General features: G+C 44.1%; 2 protein-coding genes across 5 annotated transcripts; one reads left to right on the top strand and one right to left on the bottom strand.

Moving 5' to 3' along the window:
- Positions 1-810: 810 nt before the first annotated feature.
- Positions 811-8166, top strand: LOC119458050 (uncharacterized). 2 transcript variants are annotated; one of them, XM_037719846.2, is made up of 5 exons: positions 811-1098; positions 2212-2359; positions 3055-3686; positions 5780-5855; positions 7343-8166. In XM_037719846.2, exons 1-5 carry the CDS (start codon positions 857-859, stop codon positions 7931-7933), a joined length of 1689 nt encoding a protein of 562 aa, XP_037575774.2. In that variant the 5' UTR covers positions 811-856; the 3' UTR covers positions 7934-8166. The 2 variants fall into 2 exon arrangements, with proteins under 2 accessions (XP_037575774.2, XP_049526667.1); XM_049670710.1 differs by lacking the exon at positions 811-1098 and having other exon boundaries at positions 1578-2359.
- An 820-nt stretch (positions 8167-8986) lies between these two features.
- On the bottom strand, positions 8987-12972 carry LOC119458870 (uncharacterized). Of its 3 annotated transcripts, none has more exons than XM_049670707.1 (3): positions 12802-12972; positions 11339-11449; positions 8987-10363 (listed from the first exon to the last, which is right to left on the bottom strand). In XM_049670707.1, the coding sequence occupies exons 2-3, from the start codon at positions 11428-11430 to the stop codon at positions 9022-9024; spliced, it is 1434 nt and encodes a 477-aa protein (XP_049526664.1). In that variant the 5' UTR covers positions 11431-11449; positions 12802-12972; the 3' UTR covers positions 8987-9021. The 3 variants fall into 3 exon arrangements, with proteins under 3 accessions (XP_049526664.1, XP_049526666.1, XP_049526665.1); XM_049670709.1 differs by having other exon boundaries at positions 11339-11439; XM_049670708.1 differs by lacking the exon at positions 12802-12972 and having other exon boundaries at positions 11339-12015.
- Between the last annotated feature and the right edge of the window lie 3859 nt (positions 12973-16831).

The raw sequence follows: 16831 nt of genomic DNA, 5'->3' as shown, positions 1-16831 counted from the left end.
TGGAAGCCCAGGGAATCAAACTGAACATGCCAGCATTCACCAAAGGTGAGAAAAGCTGCCACCATTCATTGACCTAAGTAGGCAATACACACCGTCGTTCTGCAACAGCGTGCATGGTTATCAAACATGCATGGTTTGCTATTGGCTATTGTACTTGTGGTTGCGCAATTCCAATGACACCACTCGGTGATTATTCCGATAAACAGCGACAGATAAGCATCATTGGGCTGTGTTTAAAAATAATGAGGAGAGAATGTACAGTTATTATTTGTCGGCCTGTTACACGAAATAAAGGGCCACCTTCCATATCACCAATCAAAATTGTCAAGCTCAAGGAATGAGGGGCTCTAATCTAGATTAGGCTTCAGGAGGATGTGCTAGAGTGCCAGCTTGCATGGCTTACAGATGCTAAATGCAGGGGAAGCTATTGCTCTGTACTGATGTAGAATAGCGTGTTAAACAAGGAATGAGGAAGAAACATAATACGAGCTCAGACTAACAACTTGTGTTTATTGTATATTTCATAGCACAAACACGTGTAAAAAACATTCGTGTTTATGACAATACACCCGAGTTGTTAGTCTGCATTCAAGTCATATTTCTCATCCCTTGTGGATCGCACTATTCTAAGTCAGTATTGCATGGTTTGGTGCGTTAAATGTACTATCACAGTCATCCTGGTTTGTTCTGGTTGTACAGGCCTGCAACAGCCAGGCACTGCTTGTTTAGATGCAATGGCCTTCATTGTTCCCTTGTGCGAATTTCAGATATATGCATTTGCAAAAGGAAACATTTATGCATCAACAATAGACCGATCCCACCGGCCAGTTTCACGACGCCACCGCTGCCGCGGTGCATGCTGGTACTTGTAGTCATCCGGCCGCTCCAGCCGCCCGCAGTGCCTGTACGTCGGACGATTTTTGGCAATTTTTGGTTAGTGTGGAGCTATCGTGCCATGGGAGGATTCACCTGCTGCGTTCCTGGGTGCTACAACAACAGCACAAGGGACAAAGGCTTCGGATTCTACGTGTTTCCTAAAGAGCGAAAGCTACGAGAGACGTGGATCCAACGGATTAACAGGGCCGGACGGAACGGCAGGTAAGACAGCTGTTTTGCCATGTAAAACACAGTTTCTCTAGTAAATAGGTGCATTACGGTTGGCCTCTTGTCTCGGAATATAAAACCATGTAGCTGAGTACGCCAAAGAATATTTGCGCATTACGTATGCCCTTCCGGAATAGGTGAGCCGCCGTTCGTACAGTGGGTGTTTAGGCCGGGCATTTTGTTGTATCGCCCCGCGTCCCGCCCTTTTTTTTTTATTATCGCTGCATACTTTTATTACAAGTTATAGTGCTGTATGCCTATATGAGGTCCTTTAGGTGTTCATGCTGTTTGGGTACAGCACCCCGTACGTCGCTTACGTGGTTTCCTTTACAACGCAAGTAGCAAGCATGCATGCATAAGTTGACGGTGAGCTCTCTGACCAGGATTTTGTAATAGTACTACTGCGCACGGTCGTCCACTTTTAGTTTGAACACGCGAGCGCATGGCCGTACTCTTCGGAGTGCCAGTGCGTCAGTCGTAGCCGCACATCGAAGCGCAGTGGCGCACTACGAGAAGCACCAGATACAAGTGCCTATACGCCGACGCCACTTCGGTGCGCGGCCGTGTCAGATGCATTGGCACTTCGAAGAGCATAGCCACGCGCTTGCGTGATCAAACTAAGAGTGGACGACCCTGTACATCGAGAGGCAACTTTTTTAATCGACGTAACATGCTTCACGGGACTCTTGGCAACGACTTAGCCATAACTCGTTGGGCCAAAGGTCGGATGAGCGTTCACGGATCATCCTCGAGGCAAGTGGTGTCTCCGGAACCTCGCCCCTACTTTCCGGGAAGTAGTTATCTGGCGCATGCCCGCGGCCGATTTCGCGGCACCTATGCAGCTAACTGGCTGCAACAGCTGAAGATTTTTTTGCGTCTGTGGCGCTGTCGAATAACCCCCCCCCCCCAAAAAAAAAAAAAAAAAAAACTTTATCACTTGCACCGTACTGATGGAATCTTATGGACGCTAATCAAGAGAAAGTTGTACCGTTGTCTCACAATGGAAGTATCCAGCCTGTACATACAAAAAATGTGGAAGGTACACTATTGCTGTCCTGGCCATGTTCATTGTGTCATAGCATTAATCCTGGAACTCTCTCTACCTAGGTTCTCGAAGTTTACTCCAACCACAGGACATAGAGTTTGCAGTGCCCACTTCGAAGGAGGGAAAAAGACTTACATGAACCGTGTGCCCACAATATTCCCTTTGAGACAGCAAAAGGTGGAGAAGAGGCGACCGTTGAGAAGAACAAAGGTAATATAAGCACAAGTAATACAGAGAAAAAGCATGTTATGCTTACATATACCTCATTATTTCTTTTTATGGTAGGGCTTGACACAGGTGGCAGCTACGTAAGGGTTGTGCTAGTGCATGAAAAAACAAGTGATGATGCTTAGTAAACTTACTAGTGTGAAGTATTAATGAAAAATGTAGTGTACAAATTCTCATCTGCAGCTGCACTGTTGAAATAGCTGATCATTCTGAGTTTAAGTCTCGTTTGACTAATGTGCTGTTATCTTAAACACAAGAAAGTGTCGCATTGTCAATTTTTCCCCCTTTTTTAGTTCATTTCCTGATTCAGCCAATCTTTTTTCCACTGTTTTTCTTGTTTTGTAGGCACATGCTGCTGCTTCTTGAGTGCGATTCCTCTTGTCGTTCCTTTTCCGGTCCTGTTTGCAGGCGCTGTTTATATACCTTGTATGCTATCTGGTTCATCCTTGCTTGTGCTCTGCATTATTTGCGTTTTTTTTCAGTGTCTTGTTGTAACTTTTTTTTCATTTGTGAGCCTCTTTTATATTTGGAATAATATGTACATTTACTGCTGTTTATGTTCAAATTTTTGTAATCAAAACCAACTCAAATCAAATGCCCTTGGGCCCCGAGTGTATTGTGAATAAATAGTGTTATAAAGACTGAAACACATGGCTTTCTTTATTTTCTCCTGCCAGCCTGAAGTTGTCAGGAGCTCAACTGTGCCACCTGGATCTGAGCAAGAGGTCTCTGCCATCGCTAGCAGTGACAGCGATGATCCTTTGCAGCAGGAAGTGCATCTACACCTGGACCATGCATACAGCAGCCAACAGTTAAGTTATGATGAGCTTGTCGAGCAAGTTGCTAAACAAAAGCACATCATAACTGAACTCCTGGAGCAAGCTGAAGCAGCAAATGCGACAGTGGCAGAGCTTAACAACCTGCTTAAACGAAGTCAGCAGGACCACGCCGAAACAAAAAAGCTGTGTGACCGTCTTCAGCAGAAGAACAGGTGCTTAAGACTTCAGTTATCAGCAATGCAGGAAAAAGTTAGACGTTGCAAGACTGAAGCTGCACAGAACATGGATATCACATATGAGGCCCTTGTAAAAGACGAGAAAAAGCTACGGTATTACACTGGCTTCACATCCAGCAAGCGCTTGGACACTTTTTGGTCCCTTCTAGAGCCAGATGCAAAAAGGCTGTGCTTCTGGCAGATGAAAGAAACGGCCAGTGAAGACAGAAACTTCATCCTGCCTTTGAAGACCCAGCTCGTGCTGGTCTTGATGAGACTGAAGCTTGGTCTTGATGGCCTTGACCTTGCATACAGGTATGCTGTCAACATTCAAAGCTTGCAATAATTTTTTTGCACCAATAGTTACTTCTACCTAACATCTAAAAAGTTAATAGGAGTGACTCGTGTAAATCTGTTTCCACGCCAATTTATATACAAGGACATTCTATGCATAACATCATCTATGAATCTACTGTGTGGACTAAAATAAGCAGAACCCTACAGGCCTTAATGGTTCACATAATTATGCGGACCCATCTTGTATGCAGTGCACAGCCCGTTACAATAACATCACTTTTGTTTATATTCGCATCTCAGCATGCATGTTGCATTCTCGGAACACTTCAAGCAAAATGTGCAACTTAATACCTGTTTCATCAAAAGCACTGCTCAAGTATATGCACCTACTCATCGTGTAGTAGCACCTCATTATACGGACACTTTGGTTCTCGAGTGAAAATGTCTATAAAGTGAATCACTTTTAACACCGAATCTGTTATGAAAAAATACATTCCTAAAAACACTTTGTGATGAAAATCTGCTTACAAGCATAGCGCTGTGCAGTGACGTCAAAATTCCAAAACAACTTGTAGCTGAACGTGGATTATCCTGGCAGCTATAAAGTAAATGTGATGCAAATTTTAGTGGTGTAAGGGTTGCATGGTCAATGAGTGCCGTAGGTATAAAGCGCTTTGTTTCCACAATGTAACGCCGTTGATCTTAACTATTTCATCCCTGTAGATCCTAGCAGTCCATGAGATCGTGATGATGTCTCATGGAGTCAGTGCCTATACTCTACTCTGAGATTCTGAATACAGCCCTGGGGTCGTATTCTCTAACTTTCCATATTCCAGTTCCCTTCCATATGGCCGTCATTGGTCACTGTTGTTGCCTCTCCGCTGTCGGCGCCAGTATGCCAGTGCCCACAAACTGAACGCCCCGGCACCTGGCCATCGCTTTGGAGTAGCAGTGCCACCCTTTTTTCTTTTCTCTTGGGCGTGGTCCAGCTAAACGTGATGTCATGCTCTGAATAACCATTGGAGCAACACTCACAAATGCAATGTCGTTTTGCCTGGATGTCTGAAAGATGCGGCAACAGCGACCCATACCAGAGGGCCTTATGGAACCAAAATGGAATACGGACCATGGAAAGTTGGGAAATATGGCCCCTGAATGTATAAACTCCGCTGCACTTTTCATGCACACGGCAAAGGAATAGGCACACCATTGAAGGCATGATTGGTACTCGTTACCATGGAAGTAAAAAATGGAAGAAAAATCATTACCAAGCACTGTGCACATTCACACTGCCTCTTTTTAGTGTTTCCAAGTATTGCCGTCGTCATCCATACTCGGGAGACAAAATTAAATGGATTCAAGTATAGTCTCAATGCATTTTCACCCTGTGCATTGTCCAAACAGCAAGGTTCTTTTCTGGAAGCGCAAATGCACTGAAAGGGTTAGGTACCCTGAGAAACATTTCCATATTCTGATTCATTCATTATGATGGGGTTCACATTGTACACACTTAATGTAAGGGGTCATACGCTCGACCATCTTCGATTTGTTCGAAAATGTTCATGGAAACTTATCTCAATGTGCTTAACAAAGCCTAAAATGTTTTGGCCAAAAGAAATTCTTCGTGTGGTGAGCGTTGTTTCGTGTGTGTGAGCGCTGTTATGTGCTGTGCAGTGATGCCATTCAGCGTATATTTACGTTAAGAGAAAATTTAGCAAGTTTAGCACAAGTGTTCTGCTTCAACTGGCACTTCTCGTACCTCGAAATGAGCTGCTTTTGTTAAGACATTAGGTGCATGGAATGCAGCATGCTATTTACTTGCATGGTCTTTAAAAGCTCTGCACATGGTATGCAGTACTTTCATTACAGTGCCTGCCTACGATACTGAATTTTCTTTAAGCATGTTGTGCCATGAAATCTTGACGACTTCAACAGTAGCTTGCTCTAAATTTCCAGAGTCCCCCACTACGGCGTGCCTCATAATCATATCGTGGTTTTGGCACGTAAAACTCCATAATTTAACAGTAGCTTGCTCTGTTCACTTATGATCTTGTTTTAGCAACAGAAAATTACTGATGTGCATATTTTGCAAATTCATGTTTTGCTAACAGGTTTGGTGTGTCTAAAACAACTGTTTCAAGGATCTGGGTAACATGGCTGGATTTTTTGGACAACAGGCTTTGTCAGGTACGTCAACACCAGGTGCCTTTTCTTTATAGTGCCTTTTGTTTTCGGTCTCTTCGATGGCCTTGCTGAATTGCAACATCCATGGGGGGCCTGACAGATTTGCAACTTAGTATCTCCACAGATCACCTGTGCCTAGAGGGAACAAGCCACTTTTTTTCTTATCTGTCAGCCCAGTCCTAGCTGGTTAAACGGGGCATTGTGAATCTTTGCTTCACAAATGCCCTAAATAAGTCTTGCTTCCACTCTTTAATGCGCAGTCTCCTTGCACAGGCCTCCCGCCTAACATGTGATGGGTACCCCGAGCTTTTGTTCGTTTCAGTAGCAGAAAAGATATTAAAGAAAATCAAGCTGGGAGACAAAGCACCAAAAGACTGCGCTGCCAGAGACAAGCCAGTCGCGGTGCTCCCTTACTTGCACAAGTTATCACACAGTTTGAAGAAGATAGGCCATACAGTAGATGTTAAAGTTGTTTTTTTCTGCCCCGGAAACATTATCAGTGCTCTACAGGCATGTGAATGCTCATGCCACATGCCGCCTATGAAGAACAAGGTCAGGCAAGGAGACGCAATGTTTCCAATGCTATTCACTGCATGCTTAGAAGTATTCAAGCTCTTAGACTGGGAATGCTTAGGAGCGAGGATCAACGGCCAATATCTCAGCAATCTTCGGTTCGCAGATGACATTGTCCTATTCAGCAACAATTGGCACGAATTACAACAAATGATTGAGGACTTTAGCCGAGAAAGTGTAAGAGTGGGGTTGAATATTAATACGCACAAGACAAAGATAATGTTAAATAGCCTGGCAAGAGAACAAGAATTCAGGATCGCCAGTCAGCTTCTAGAGTCTGTAAAGGAGTACGTTTACGTAGGTCATTAAATCACAGGGGACCGTGATCATAAGGAATTTTACAGAAGAATAAAATTGGGTTGGAGTTCATGCGGCAGGCATTGCCAAATCCTGACTGGGAACTTACCACTGTCATTGAAAAGAAACATGTGCAATCATTGCATTCTACCGGTGCTAACATATGGGGCAGAAACTTGGAGGTTAACAAAGAAGCTCGCGAACAAGTTAAGGACCGCAGAAAGAGCAATGGAGCGGAAAATGTTAGACCTAATGTAAAGGACAGGAAGACAGTGGTGCACATCAGAGAACAAACTGGGATAGAGGATATTCTAATGCACATAAAGAGAACACAAATGGAGCTGGGCAGGCAATGTAATGCGTAGGATGGATAACCGGTGGGCCATTAGAGTTACAGAATGGAGACCAAGAGAAGGGAAGCGCAGTCGAGGACGGCAGAAAACTAGGTGGGGTGATGAAGATAGGAAATTTGAGGTGCAAGTTCGAATCGGCTATTGCAGGACGGGCAATTCAAAATTGCAGGGAAAGGCCTTCGTCCTGCAGTGGACATAAAATTAGGCTGATGATGATTATATGTTTATGTAGAAAATGCAAAATGTTGTTTTTAATCCTCATTTTAGGTCCCAACTTGGATGTCTCCGCAACTGTGCGACAAGTACCGGCCAAAAGCCTTCATTGACAAGGGCTACACTACCGTTGATGGCATCCTCGACTGTACAGAAATTTTCATTGAGACCCCTTCGTCATTCCGGGTGCAGAGTGAAACCTATTCCTCTTACAAAAAACATAATACCGCGAAAGGATTAGTTGTGTGCAGCCCAAATGGCTTTGTCATGTTTGTGTCCGATCTTGCTCCTGGAAGACTGTCCGACAAGGCCCTGACAAAGGCTTGCGGTGTGCTGGAAAAGTTCTCACCAGGGCGAAGTGTGATGGCTGATAGGGGGTTCACTATCGAAGAAGAGTGCAAGCAGCATTCACTGCATTTGAACATTCCGCCGTTCCTGGAAGGACGGCCTCAACTGTCCGAAGCAGATGAGACTGAGACAAGGCTCATTGCAAGTGTGCGCATACACGTGGAAAGGGTCATCCGGAAGATCAAGACCTACAAAATACTCTCCCAGGTGTTCCCAAACAGCATGTCTGGACAACTGAACAAAGTGTGGCACATTTGTGCACTCTTGACTAACTTTGTGGGTGAACCATTGTTGTGATAAGGTGTAAATGAAATCTTGATGTTCGCGATGATGGGCTGTGCCGGTGTGGTTCAATACATCACTACCCCTTTTTATGAAATAAAACAATGTTAGCATTCCTCCAACATTCCAGCATGCTCAAGGCCATCAGGCATTACATATAAAGTGGCAAGCTTCCCTAGCACAATAGCTCCCCTTTCTATAGGTCTACATGTTTGGATGTACCAGTGCATAATAAAGACTGACTTATATAAAACACCTGTGTAACAGTTGTCATCTCTGCTCAAGATGATTGTGTTCTGTAAAGCTGTTTGCTTTTTTTTTTCACGGTGAAGAATGAATACTCATTTCTACCTGGCTGCTCTGCTGAGAGAGGCCTCGAGGTACTTATATTGGTGAAATGGATTTGAAAACCATTTGAAAATCCTTCAGTTTGCAGATGACCAGAAACTATTCTGTTCAGTGGAATCTATTCTGCACAGCGACCAGCTACTGGAGGATAATGGAGCTGTGAATAAATAGTTTCATGCAGTGCCCCATTAAACCGCAGAAAACTTGCAGCCATTTGTTTCACAAGGACTAGTTGTCTACGGATATTTTCCACATAGTGCTCCCGTACAGTAGTTTATTTTGATGTCATTCGTGACTTAGAAATATATGCAGACTGTAAGCTGTTTGAAACATGTCATTTACAAGAGGCACTCGTCTTTGAATCTGGCCATGGTCACTGGGTAACAAATTATTTGAAATCTGCAGAATGTTTCCTGCTTCGATAAGTGCATCAGTGCGTCCAAAAGAGCGTAAAGAGAGTTGTGCAGCGTAATGGTGCAACACTACCGAGGCAGGAATGCTGTTTGTGGGCATTTGCAGTACACAGGTAAAAAAGATACTTCACCAGCACAGCTGCAAAAATGTGCTGGGCTGCTTCAGTAGAGAGGTTTAAATTACCCTCCCAGAACTCTATTGCTGCCTATCGGCATTTATGGTATCACAAAATAAGTGCACAGGCAACTATTTAAAATATCTTCTAAGGGACCCTCCCACCTCGACTGCCAACTCACTGCTTCAAATAAAGGTTTATTCATTCATTCATTCATAGATTTATTTCAACAGTTGCTCGCAATGTGGGGCAGCAAGTACATGGTGGTGAAAAATTCGCAACGTTTCACAAACTCGTCAAAAAAACTCTTCTCAAAGGGCACGACACTTTGCAAGCACTCTTCCTTGCTGTATACAAACAGCACACAGGTGTCCAGGCCAGTCACACCCATCTGCACTTGCATCTGAGTGTAATACCTGCTGCTCCTTTTGAGTTCCCCAGCATGCAACTGCGTTCTGGCAAAATCTTGAACTCTGAGGGGAACTTTGATTTCAAGTAGCCGCGGCGGACAGCATTTGCACTTTACAAGACCATCTGGGCTTGCGCCTAGAAAAGTGTGATGACGAGAGAGGAAGAGGCCAGTCTCAATTACTTGCAGTTCCACGTGGCTGTCATTTTGGTCTCGAAACGCTTGTCTGGCTTCGGGCTCACACAATAGACCCCTCTTCATGGCAAATGTTGCCCTGCCTTTTTTTGCTCCCATCACTGCCGCAGTGAGAGGTCGGGCATCATGTGGCCCCATTTTGGTTTGGCATGTCCTAACCCAAGTGTGTACTCTATGTGCTATCGACGCGGTGATGACACCCTCCCTATATCTATGCCAAAGAAGGCAAGCACTTTGAGGTCGTGTGGCCGCCTCTACGGCTGCAACTTCTTCCTCTGTATATGGCAGCAAAGCATTCCCCTGCTTTGCTCGCTCCAGCCACCTTACAGGCAGTCGAGACACATCTTCGGGATCTGGGCTCTCAACTTTTCTTTGTTTTGCTGGCAAGAAGTCATTTGCTTCAAGCACATCCGCGAAGCAATCCAGCTTTGAATCTTTCAGCTTGCCATGCAAGTTTATGAGGCTCACTGTGGACAGTTTTTGGTCTTCACTTCTCAGTGACGAGTACGCTGCTCGTTTTTTGTGATGCCTTGGTGCCTCGCTAATCCTTTCAGTGGTGTCTTTAGAGAAAACAATCTGTTCAAATTGTTCAGCGACTTTCTTTGGATCCCGTGGATTGTACCACTGCCGCTCGCCTTCAGTGCATGCCACGGCATCTGGTACCTCAGTGAGATCGTGCTGTGCAATGTGCATCAGCCCGTACAGAACACAGCAAACGTGTTTACACACTCCACCTTTCCCAGCAACACATGAGCAGTTGCCACTGACAACTTCTCCATCGCACTTTAGCAACTTCACCCCAACGCTGTATGCTGTCCGTGTTGTCATAGATGCTAGCACTTGTGCCTTCACAATGGTCTCTGCTGTATCTTCGGTTGAGAACATCAACTTCTGTAGGTGGCCTGATGTAAAGAGCCGTAGGCCAGCACCTCGATGTTTTAGAGCGCCTTTGCTTTCAGTGTACCTGCATGAAGGATAAACTGTCATGTTGATATGCTTTTCAGGACTTTGTCCTCAAGAATGCATATCTACACATTCTGTTGGCTACTGAACTGTTACTGGATTTTTGAGTCGCACATACATAATATACATGCCCGTCGAAGAAGCTCAAAAGGAAAATTTTAGGATTGCACTTGGCTAGAACAGTTAGCATAATTTCACTAATATAACAGTGCATTCCTGTACATAAACGCCTTTCCATTCCTTACAGAACTTTGCATACTCCTCCAGTCTTATGCATTGTGCAAGTTCCGAAAATAAAGAAATTCCATCATCACATTGGCTGGGCTGTAGTGTGCACGTTCAAAACTAAAAGTCAATTTAAAAGGACTCTGTCGATTGCAGTCGGATACGAAGAAAACAGGTTGCTGGGCCACAAAGCACGCATTGGGAATCAGTTACCACAATCCATCATAGTAGGTCGCAGTCAGCGTTATTTTAGATAAGAAAATATGACTATACAGACGGGTACAAGCACCTACAATAGGTGAAAAGGCAGTGACAGAAATGCTTCACAAACCACCACACGCTTTGCCAACCCCAAGATCTGACACTCGCTTGAGATGTACAAAACAAAAATCACAAAAACACAGAGATGAAAGTAAAGTTAAAGCTCCTTGTAAGCATTACTTAATTTCAGAGGACAAGATACAGATAGGATGCGCATTGTATAAACAACAAAAAAGCATTACGCACAGTAGAACTGAAATCATTATACACAAGGACAATGTTTCATTTGGCAGGAACCTTCATTATTATATAAAGAATTTGCACTTGCACACTACGGAGACTAGAAGATGGGTAGAGCTTTACGGCACTATAGTGGTTCAAGAGATAACATTAGACTTTCTCAAACATTGGAATATGGGCATACTCCCTTTCGTTTCTAATAGGCACTTAAGTTTTAGAGAAGAATGACTGCAGACTACAGTTTACATACCTGACAATGTGCTCTTTTGCAAAGAATGGGTTCAGTGCCCTTGCTTTGCGGGTCCACCCTTGACTGTTGTGTTCGTGTAGTCCAGGTGCCATGGCACAGCACTACATGGAACTGCCACAAGTAAAAAAAGTCTGATGATACCATATGCCAGGGTAATTTTTTTAAAAATGGCAGGCTCAACTTTCTGCTAAATCGATACTTTTTAGACCACCTATTCTGACTACGGCGTTACCATGTCAATATAGGTGGAACATACAAGCATTTACACGCTGTGCAGTCCTATTAAAGAACCATAGGTAGTACCAGTCAATCTGTGCCCCATAGTCCACACACGGGCCAGAATAATAAACCAGCTGCATGTATCGAAAACGTTAAATGCCTTCACTGCATTATGCTTGTACCCTATCAGTATCTATTATTTCTAGTGTCGCGCTATACTGCTAATCTGATGACAGTGTAGTCATTCTCATTTTCATTATTATTTATTATCCAAACATCCCCAAAGGTCACAAAGATGGGCGTTATAATGGGAGAGAGGGCGCACATAAAGTACACAGAGAAAACTGTAATAAGGAAAAAAAAGTTTAGTAAGGTAGCAATTATGTACATAAGACCATAAAAACATGTGAGGTTAAAGAAATAGCAAATAAGGATATGATATAATAGCAGTGCAAAAAAAAAAAAAAGGACGGCATTAACACAGAAATTAAAAGTAAACACGGGGAAAACATTGACCATTTTGAAATGTAGCCATTGCATGAGTGCACTGCAAAGATAATGCAGTGTTTTAGAAGGTAGTTTTAAAAACTGATCTGCAACTACAGCAACTGCTATGGAAAGAGACAATAGGCAGCTCAGAGGTAACTGTGGGCACTTGCGACTCAAACGCTAGCGCGGCACTTGTTGGCTCTTGGTGCTTGCATGCGGCTTAATCTATCAGTACGAATCACTGATGAAACTATATCGCGGCTGCTCATAATGGAGAGCGGCGCGTATTCACATGCGCAAAATAAGGGACGCTTGCCTCACGCCACGCAGTCAGAGTTTTCGAAGCAGCAACCGTACCATTCGCTAGAATGTAAATAAAAAACGCCGCCTAGCTTACCCAACTTCTAGAAATCGCTGCTACCGAAGTCTGCAAGTCGTGCGCGAAACCCATGTAGGTAAGCATCATTAGGGAACGAATGTTTCGGCGCCGCATTTGAAACCTGTCTCCAAAAGGTATACAAATCCTCTATTATGTTCGTCGCTAGGCAAACATAACGTTGCAGACAACGAGATGCACGTCTGCGAAAATAGTAACGCAAAACGACCGCGTACATCAGCATGTGCTACATACATAGCTCGAACCCAACGCGTAATCAGCGGATGACAACCGAAATGAAAGAGCAGCAGGCACTTTTGAACGTTCGCCTCGCATGCTGAAATGAACAGCCGATGTAATTTCTTTAAAAAATACTTACATGACGAACTTTTCTTGGTGGTGGAGTCGCAGAGTTGTCCGGGGAGCTTGTGCGCAGCACTGAACCAGCGGGGACTGCAGTGTTTTCGTTTACCACTTGACTACAACCAAGATGGCGGCAGTGCTACTTCCGGAAAACCGGCGCATGCGCAGATCGGTCGGTGGGATCGGTCTATTGTGGGAACAAGGTTGAGCAGCCCATGAGTGATGCAACAATGGTAAAAGCAAGCTTCCATTTTTTCCGAGCATAAAAAAAAGCATAAAAAATTTGAAGGAAAAATCAAATGTGGGTGCGCAATCAGCAGATGCAAACAAGATTATTTTGCAGCAAAAAAATTGGAAACTTGGGTCAGGGGATAATTAGCAATTCTATTCCAATGGCATTTCTTGTCACTCTTCGTTTGTGGTGATGATGGATAAGAAGAGTGACATACAATCTGCCGGAATAAATTGCTATATTATACCGTCCCTGAAACTAAAAACAGGGCATTCTGCCACTTATATACAGTAAATCTTTACAGTTGAGCTGCAGCTCCATGCTTGGCTATTTACACACTAGCTTTGCCAATCGAATAGATGATTCAGAATGTAGGTTGACTTTTTTTTCCCAGGAAGTACTCCTTAGTAAATTTTTTGTCAACATTTTTTATTCCAAGCCAGGTGGCAGACCTATCTTTCGACTTTTTTCTCTTTCGACCTATATTCTCTATTTTTGTAAGGCTTGTCCTCCCTATGCTGTGCATTTTGGGCCATACTTGCACACAATTATTTTGTTCTACTTACAAGGCAGAAGAGAATACTCGGTTGATCTTGTGCTGTTTCCATGTGCAGCTTAGTTTCTGCTGATGCTGAGCAGCAACAGAACCATTCAAGATATGTAGAGTCCAGAATGTCTGGACCCTAATGTGCTGAATTTAGTTATTCATGTTATTTTCCTACCTGTGTTGAGCATTTTCAGCAGTGTGATAACTCCAGCTGCGTATTGTGTTGAGAAATGAGGGCATTAGTACAACACTAACATGTATACTGAATTATGCATTTCAGGGAAGGGCCAACTTTCTGAACAGGAAGTCACCTCAACTCGGCGCATCGCATCAGTACGAATACATGTGGAGCGAGCGATAAACAGGATCAAGATGTACAGAATATTTAAGTCTGCGCTGAGCATCAAGTGCAAAGACACAATTGATAGCATAATCTTTGTGTGTGCAGGCCTCTGTAACTTGAAGGCACCGCTAATTGCAGAGACCAATGGTCGCAGTAGCCATGAAATGTAAGCAGTGCTGGCATCTTTGTTTTCTTATACAACATCAAGCCATAAGTCTGTTCTTTCAAGAGTTGGCGACATGTGCCGTTTTAATTTGTTCGATGTATTATTCTGATTGTACCTGCTTAGGGCTAGTGTGTTACAATGCAAAGCTTTCTTTGCCTAACTCCCAAAGTTTCGCTTCATTGTATAAATTGGGCAATTTATCACCTCAATGACTCGTCATGCACTCCACTCAAGCCGCCAATGTCAACGACGGGTGCTTTCACTATGGCTCACCAGGCGTCGTGACCGTCGAGACCAATGTAGCGTCTGCGATCGCATTCGCACCCTTTCCGTTTGCATGTGCTTCAACTTCGTGGTGCTCGTTGTACATGTTCTCGTTGTCTCATTTGCACGTGTAGCAATATGCGGTTTTGATCGTGTTGACATGGTGTGGGAGATTTCTGAGTGGGATTTGCGCTTCCGAAAAATGCCTGTACAACCACATAACCATTGCTACACGCCGGGCTGCAAGACCTGCTACGTGTTGAAGAAAGATGCTCCGAAAATCGCACTGTTCAGAGTGCCAAAGGATCGAAACAAAAGAAGAGAATGGGAAAGAAACCTTCGATGATAGGACAAGCCGTTGGATGACACCAGCGCTATATGCGAGCTGCACTTTGAGCCACATTCCGTGGTTAGAGAATACGCGCATTCTATAGAGGGTCAGGAAGTTCGTCTCCCTAGTGGAAAGCCAGCGCTGGACATTAACGCTGTTCCAATGCTCTTGCCAAACCTGCCTCAATATTTCTCGAAGAAATGCCCAAGACCACCGAGAAAGAGGAGGACGTCCGACAGCATTTAAACTGCACCCAAGAGAAAAAAACGTTCTGGTGATTCGAGCAGTGGGCCAAGCTCACTGCACGATAACGGTACTGACACTCACCAAGCACCTGAACGTAATTCAAGCTTCCACTGCACTGGAAGAACGACCTGAAAACCAACTGTCTCCCTGCACTTCTACTCCATAAGATAACTTCATCAGCAACTTGACCATGTCTTCAGAGTTTTGGGCAAAACATGTCCTGCCAGTCCCCTTACAAGTTTCTTATTGCGTTTTTTATTGCAGCTCGATCTTGAACTCGAAGATCGAACTTGTCTGTGAAAACATAACATTTGCTCATCACACCCCAGTGCCTTATTCCAAGGTGTATGTGAGGGGTATATTACTTGAAAGCAGACCCGTAAGTAATCAACTGGATGCCGAAAGCCTCTTCCTTCAGGATGATGACCTTCACCTGTGTACTGTGGCAATGGATTTGAAAGATTACACTGAAGAATATTTCACAGCAAGCCTCAGATGTCAAGCTGTTATAAGAGACAAAACTTATTTCAGCAGCAACTGCCTTACCACAGTGCAAACAGGTAATTGCATCAGTTTCCCATGCAAGTTTTCTCCAATTTCCGTTTGAGCTCACTCAAAAGTGCAATTTGAGTTTGTTTAGAATAACATTTTGCTTTGATTTTTACAGGTGGACCGCCTTACAGACCGCGTTCACCATACGTCGATTAGAACAGCAACGCACTCGCAAAGTGGAAGTTGCAGAGTTTGCTACCACTGGCAACAAAGCGTCTTTCTGGCCATTCTATTGCATATTATTTCTCTATTATAACCAAAACAATGGTCGATTTCCTCTAAGCTTTTCTTAGATTCATTGTTTTTGGCTATGTCTCAGGCAGCAAGTTTCATGGTCGTTGCTCCTGTAGTTATCTTAGTACGTATTTAGAGGCCAAGCATGCTGGTGCACGCAAACTGCAGAGGAAAAACGACGGTAAAAACATTATTGAGCTTTCCGGTAAATTCCGGTAAAGCTTGCTCCTACAGCCTGCTGGAAAGTTCTTTTTTTATAGAAACTATTGCGATGTTCTCGATACTCTCTCTGATCGATTTTGGCTTAGGTGCGGTATGATAGACGCCGTGAGGAATACTGCGCCCTTAAGAAAGCTTCAGTATCACTGGTGTTACGTGAGTGAAAGACAGCATTCCCATTTTCTATGGCACGAACAGCAAATTGTCCGGCTGTTACAAGCTCCGGGTTCGATGGACATCGGTGGACTCGATGGACAACCTTTCAGTGTTCTTTCTGCGTATCTCCTCAAATTGCCGATCTCTTCGTGCAATACATGCCCGAAACTTTCGTTCAGGGCAAAACGCGCCGCCGCCGTGATTCGACCCACCTTTGGCATGCAGAAAAAAAAATGATTGTGATCGCAGTTCGTTTTCCTGTAGACAAATTTTAAAGGACGCGCCCCTCAGGCGCGCGGTACATACGCTGCCAGTGCCTCGCCATTCCCCCGTTCCATTGCACTCGCAAGCAGCGCAACCACGCGGTTCTGTTTCCAAGGTGACATCGGCGGCATCAAGCGGCCTGCGCCGCTGAGCCCACTACCCCTATTTTAGTACACTGTACCTATGCACTTCAACTCTTTCACATTTTTGTTTAAATGAACTTCCTCGCAATTACTGTGGGTCTTTGCCGTAAGTAAACACCCTAATTAAATGGAGCTCGGGATTCGGTCACTTCGCGCAGCCTTTCAAATCTTATGCCCTCTCTGTTCTTGACCCTCATCAATCCTAATTTACAGTGACGGTTTGGCCTCCGCTTTATTTTCTTTTATCCAATTGGGTTTTTATATAAATTTCTTTTGGGTTGTTGGCGATGGCAACCCCATTTGATTTATATTTCCATTGGTTTTACACCCGTTATACCTTCGGATGGTC

This window comes from Dermacentor silvarum, chromosome 7, assembly GCF_013339745.2.
Source record: "Dermacentor silvarum isolate Dsil-2018 chromosome 7, BIME_Dsil_1.4, whole genome shotgun sequence".
NCBI classification, from domain to species: domain Eukaryota; kingdom Metazoa; phylum Arthropoda; class Arachnida; order Ixodida; family Ixodidae; genus Dermacentor; species Dermacentor silvarum.
Note: the sequence above shows the minus strand (reverse complement) of the source record. Positions and strands in the feature narration are given on the sequence as shown.

Bases quoted from the DNA above. Each gene is read 5' to 3' on its own strand.
- LOC119458870 (XM_049670707.1), bottom strand. From the start codon at position 11,430: ATGGCACCTGGACTACACGAACACAACAGTCAAGGGTGGACCCGCAAA. The intron at 10,364-11,338 runs GTATGTAAACTG...TCCTTCATGCAG, and splicing joins GCAAAAGAGCACATTGTCAG to GTACACTGAAAGCAAAGGCG.
- LOC119458050 (XM_049670710.1), top strand. From the start codon at position 1,775: ATGCTTCACGGGACTCTTGGCAACGACTTAGCCATAACTCGTTGGGCC. The intron at 2,360-3,054 runs GTAATATAAGCA...TTCTCCTGCCAG, and splicing joins GACCGTTGAGAAGAACAAAG to CCTGAAGTTGTCAGGAGCTC. The intron at 3,687-5,779 runs GTATGCTGTCAA...TTTTGCTAACAG, and splicing joins GGCCTTGACCTTGCATACAG to GTTTGGTGTGTCTAAAACAA.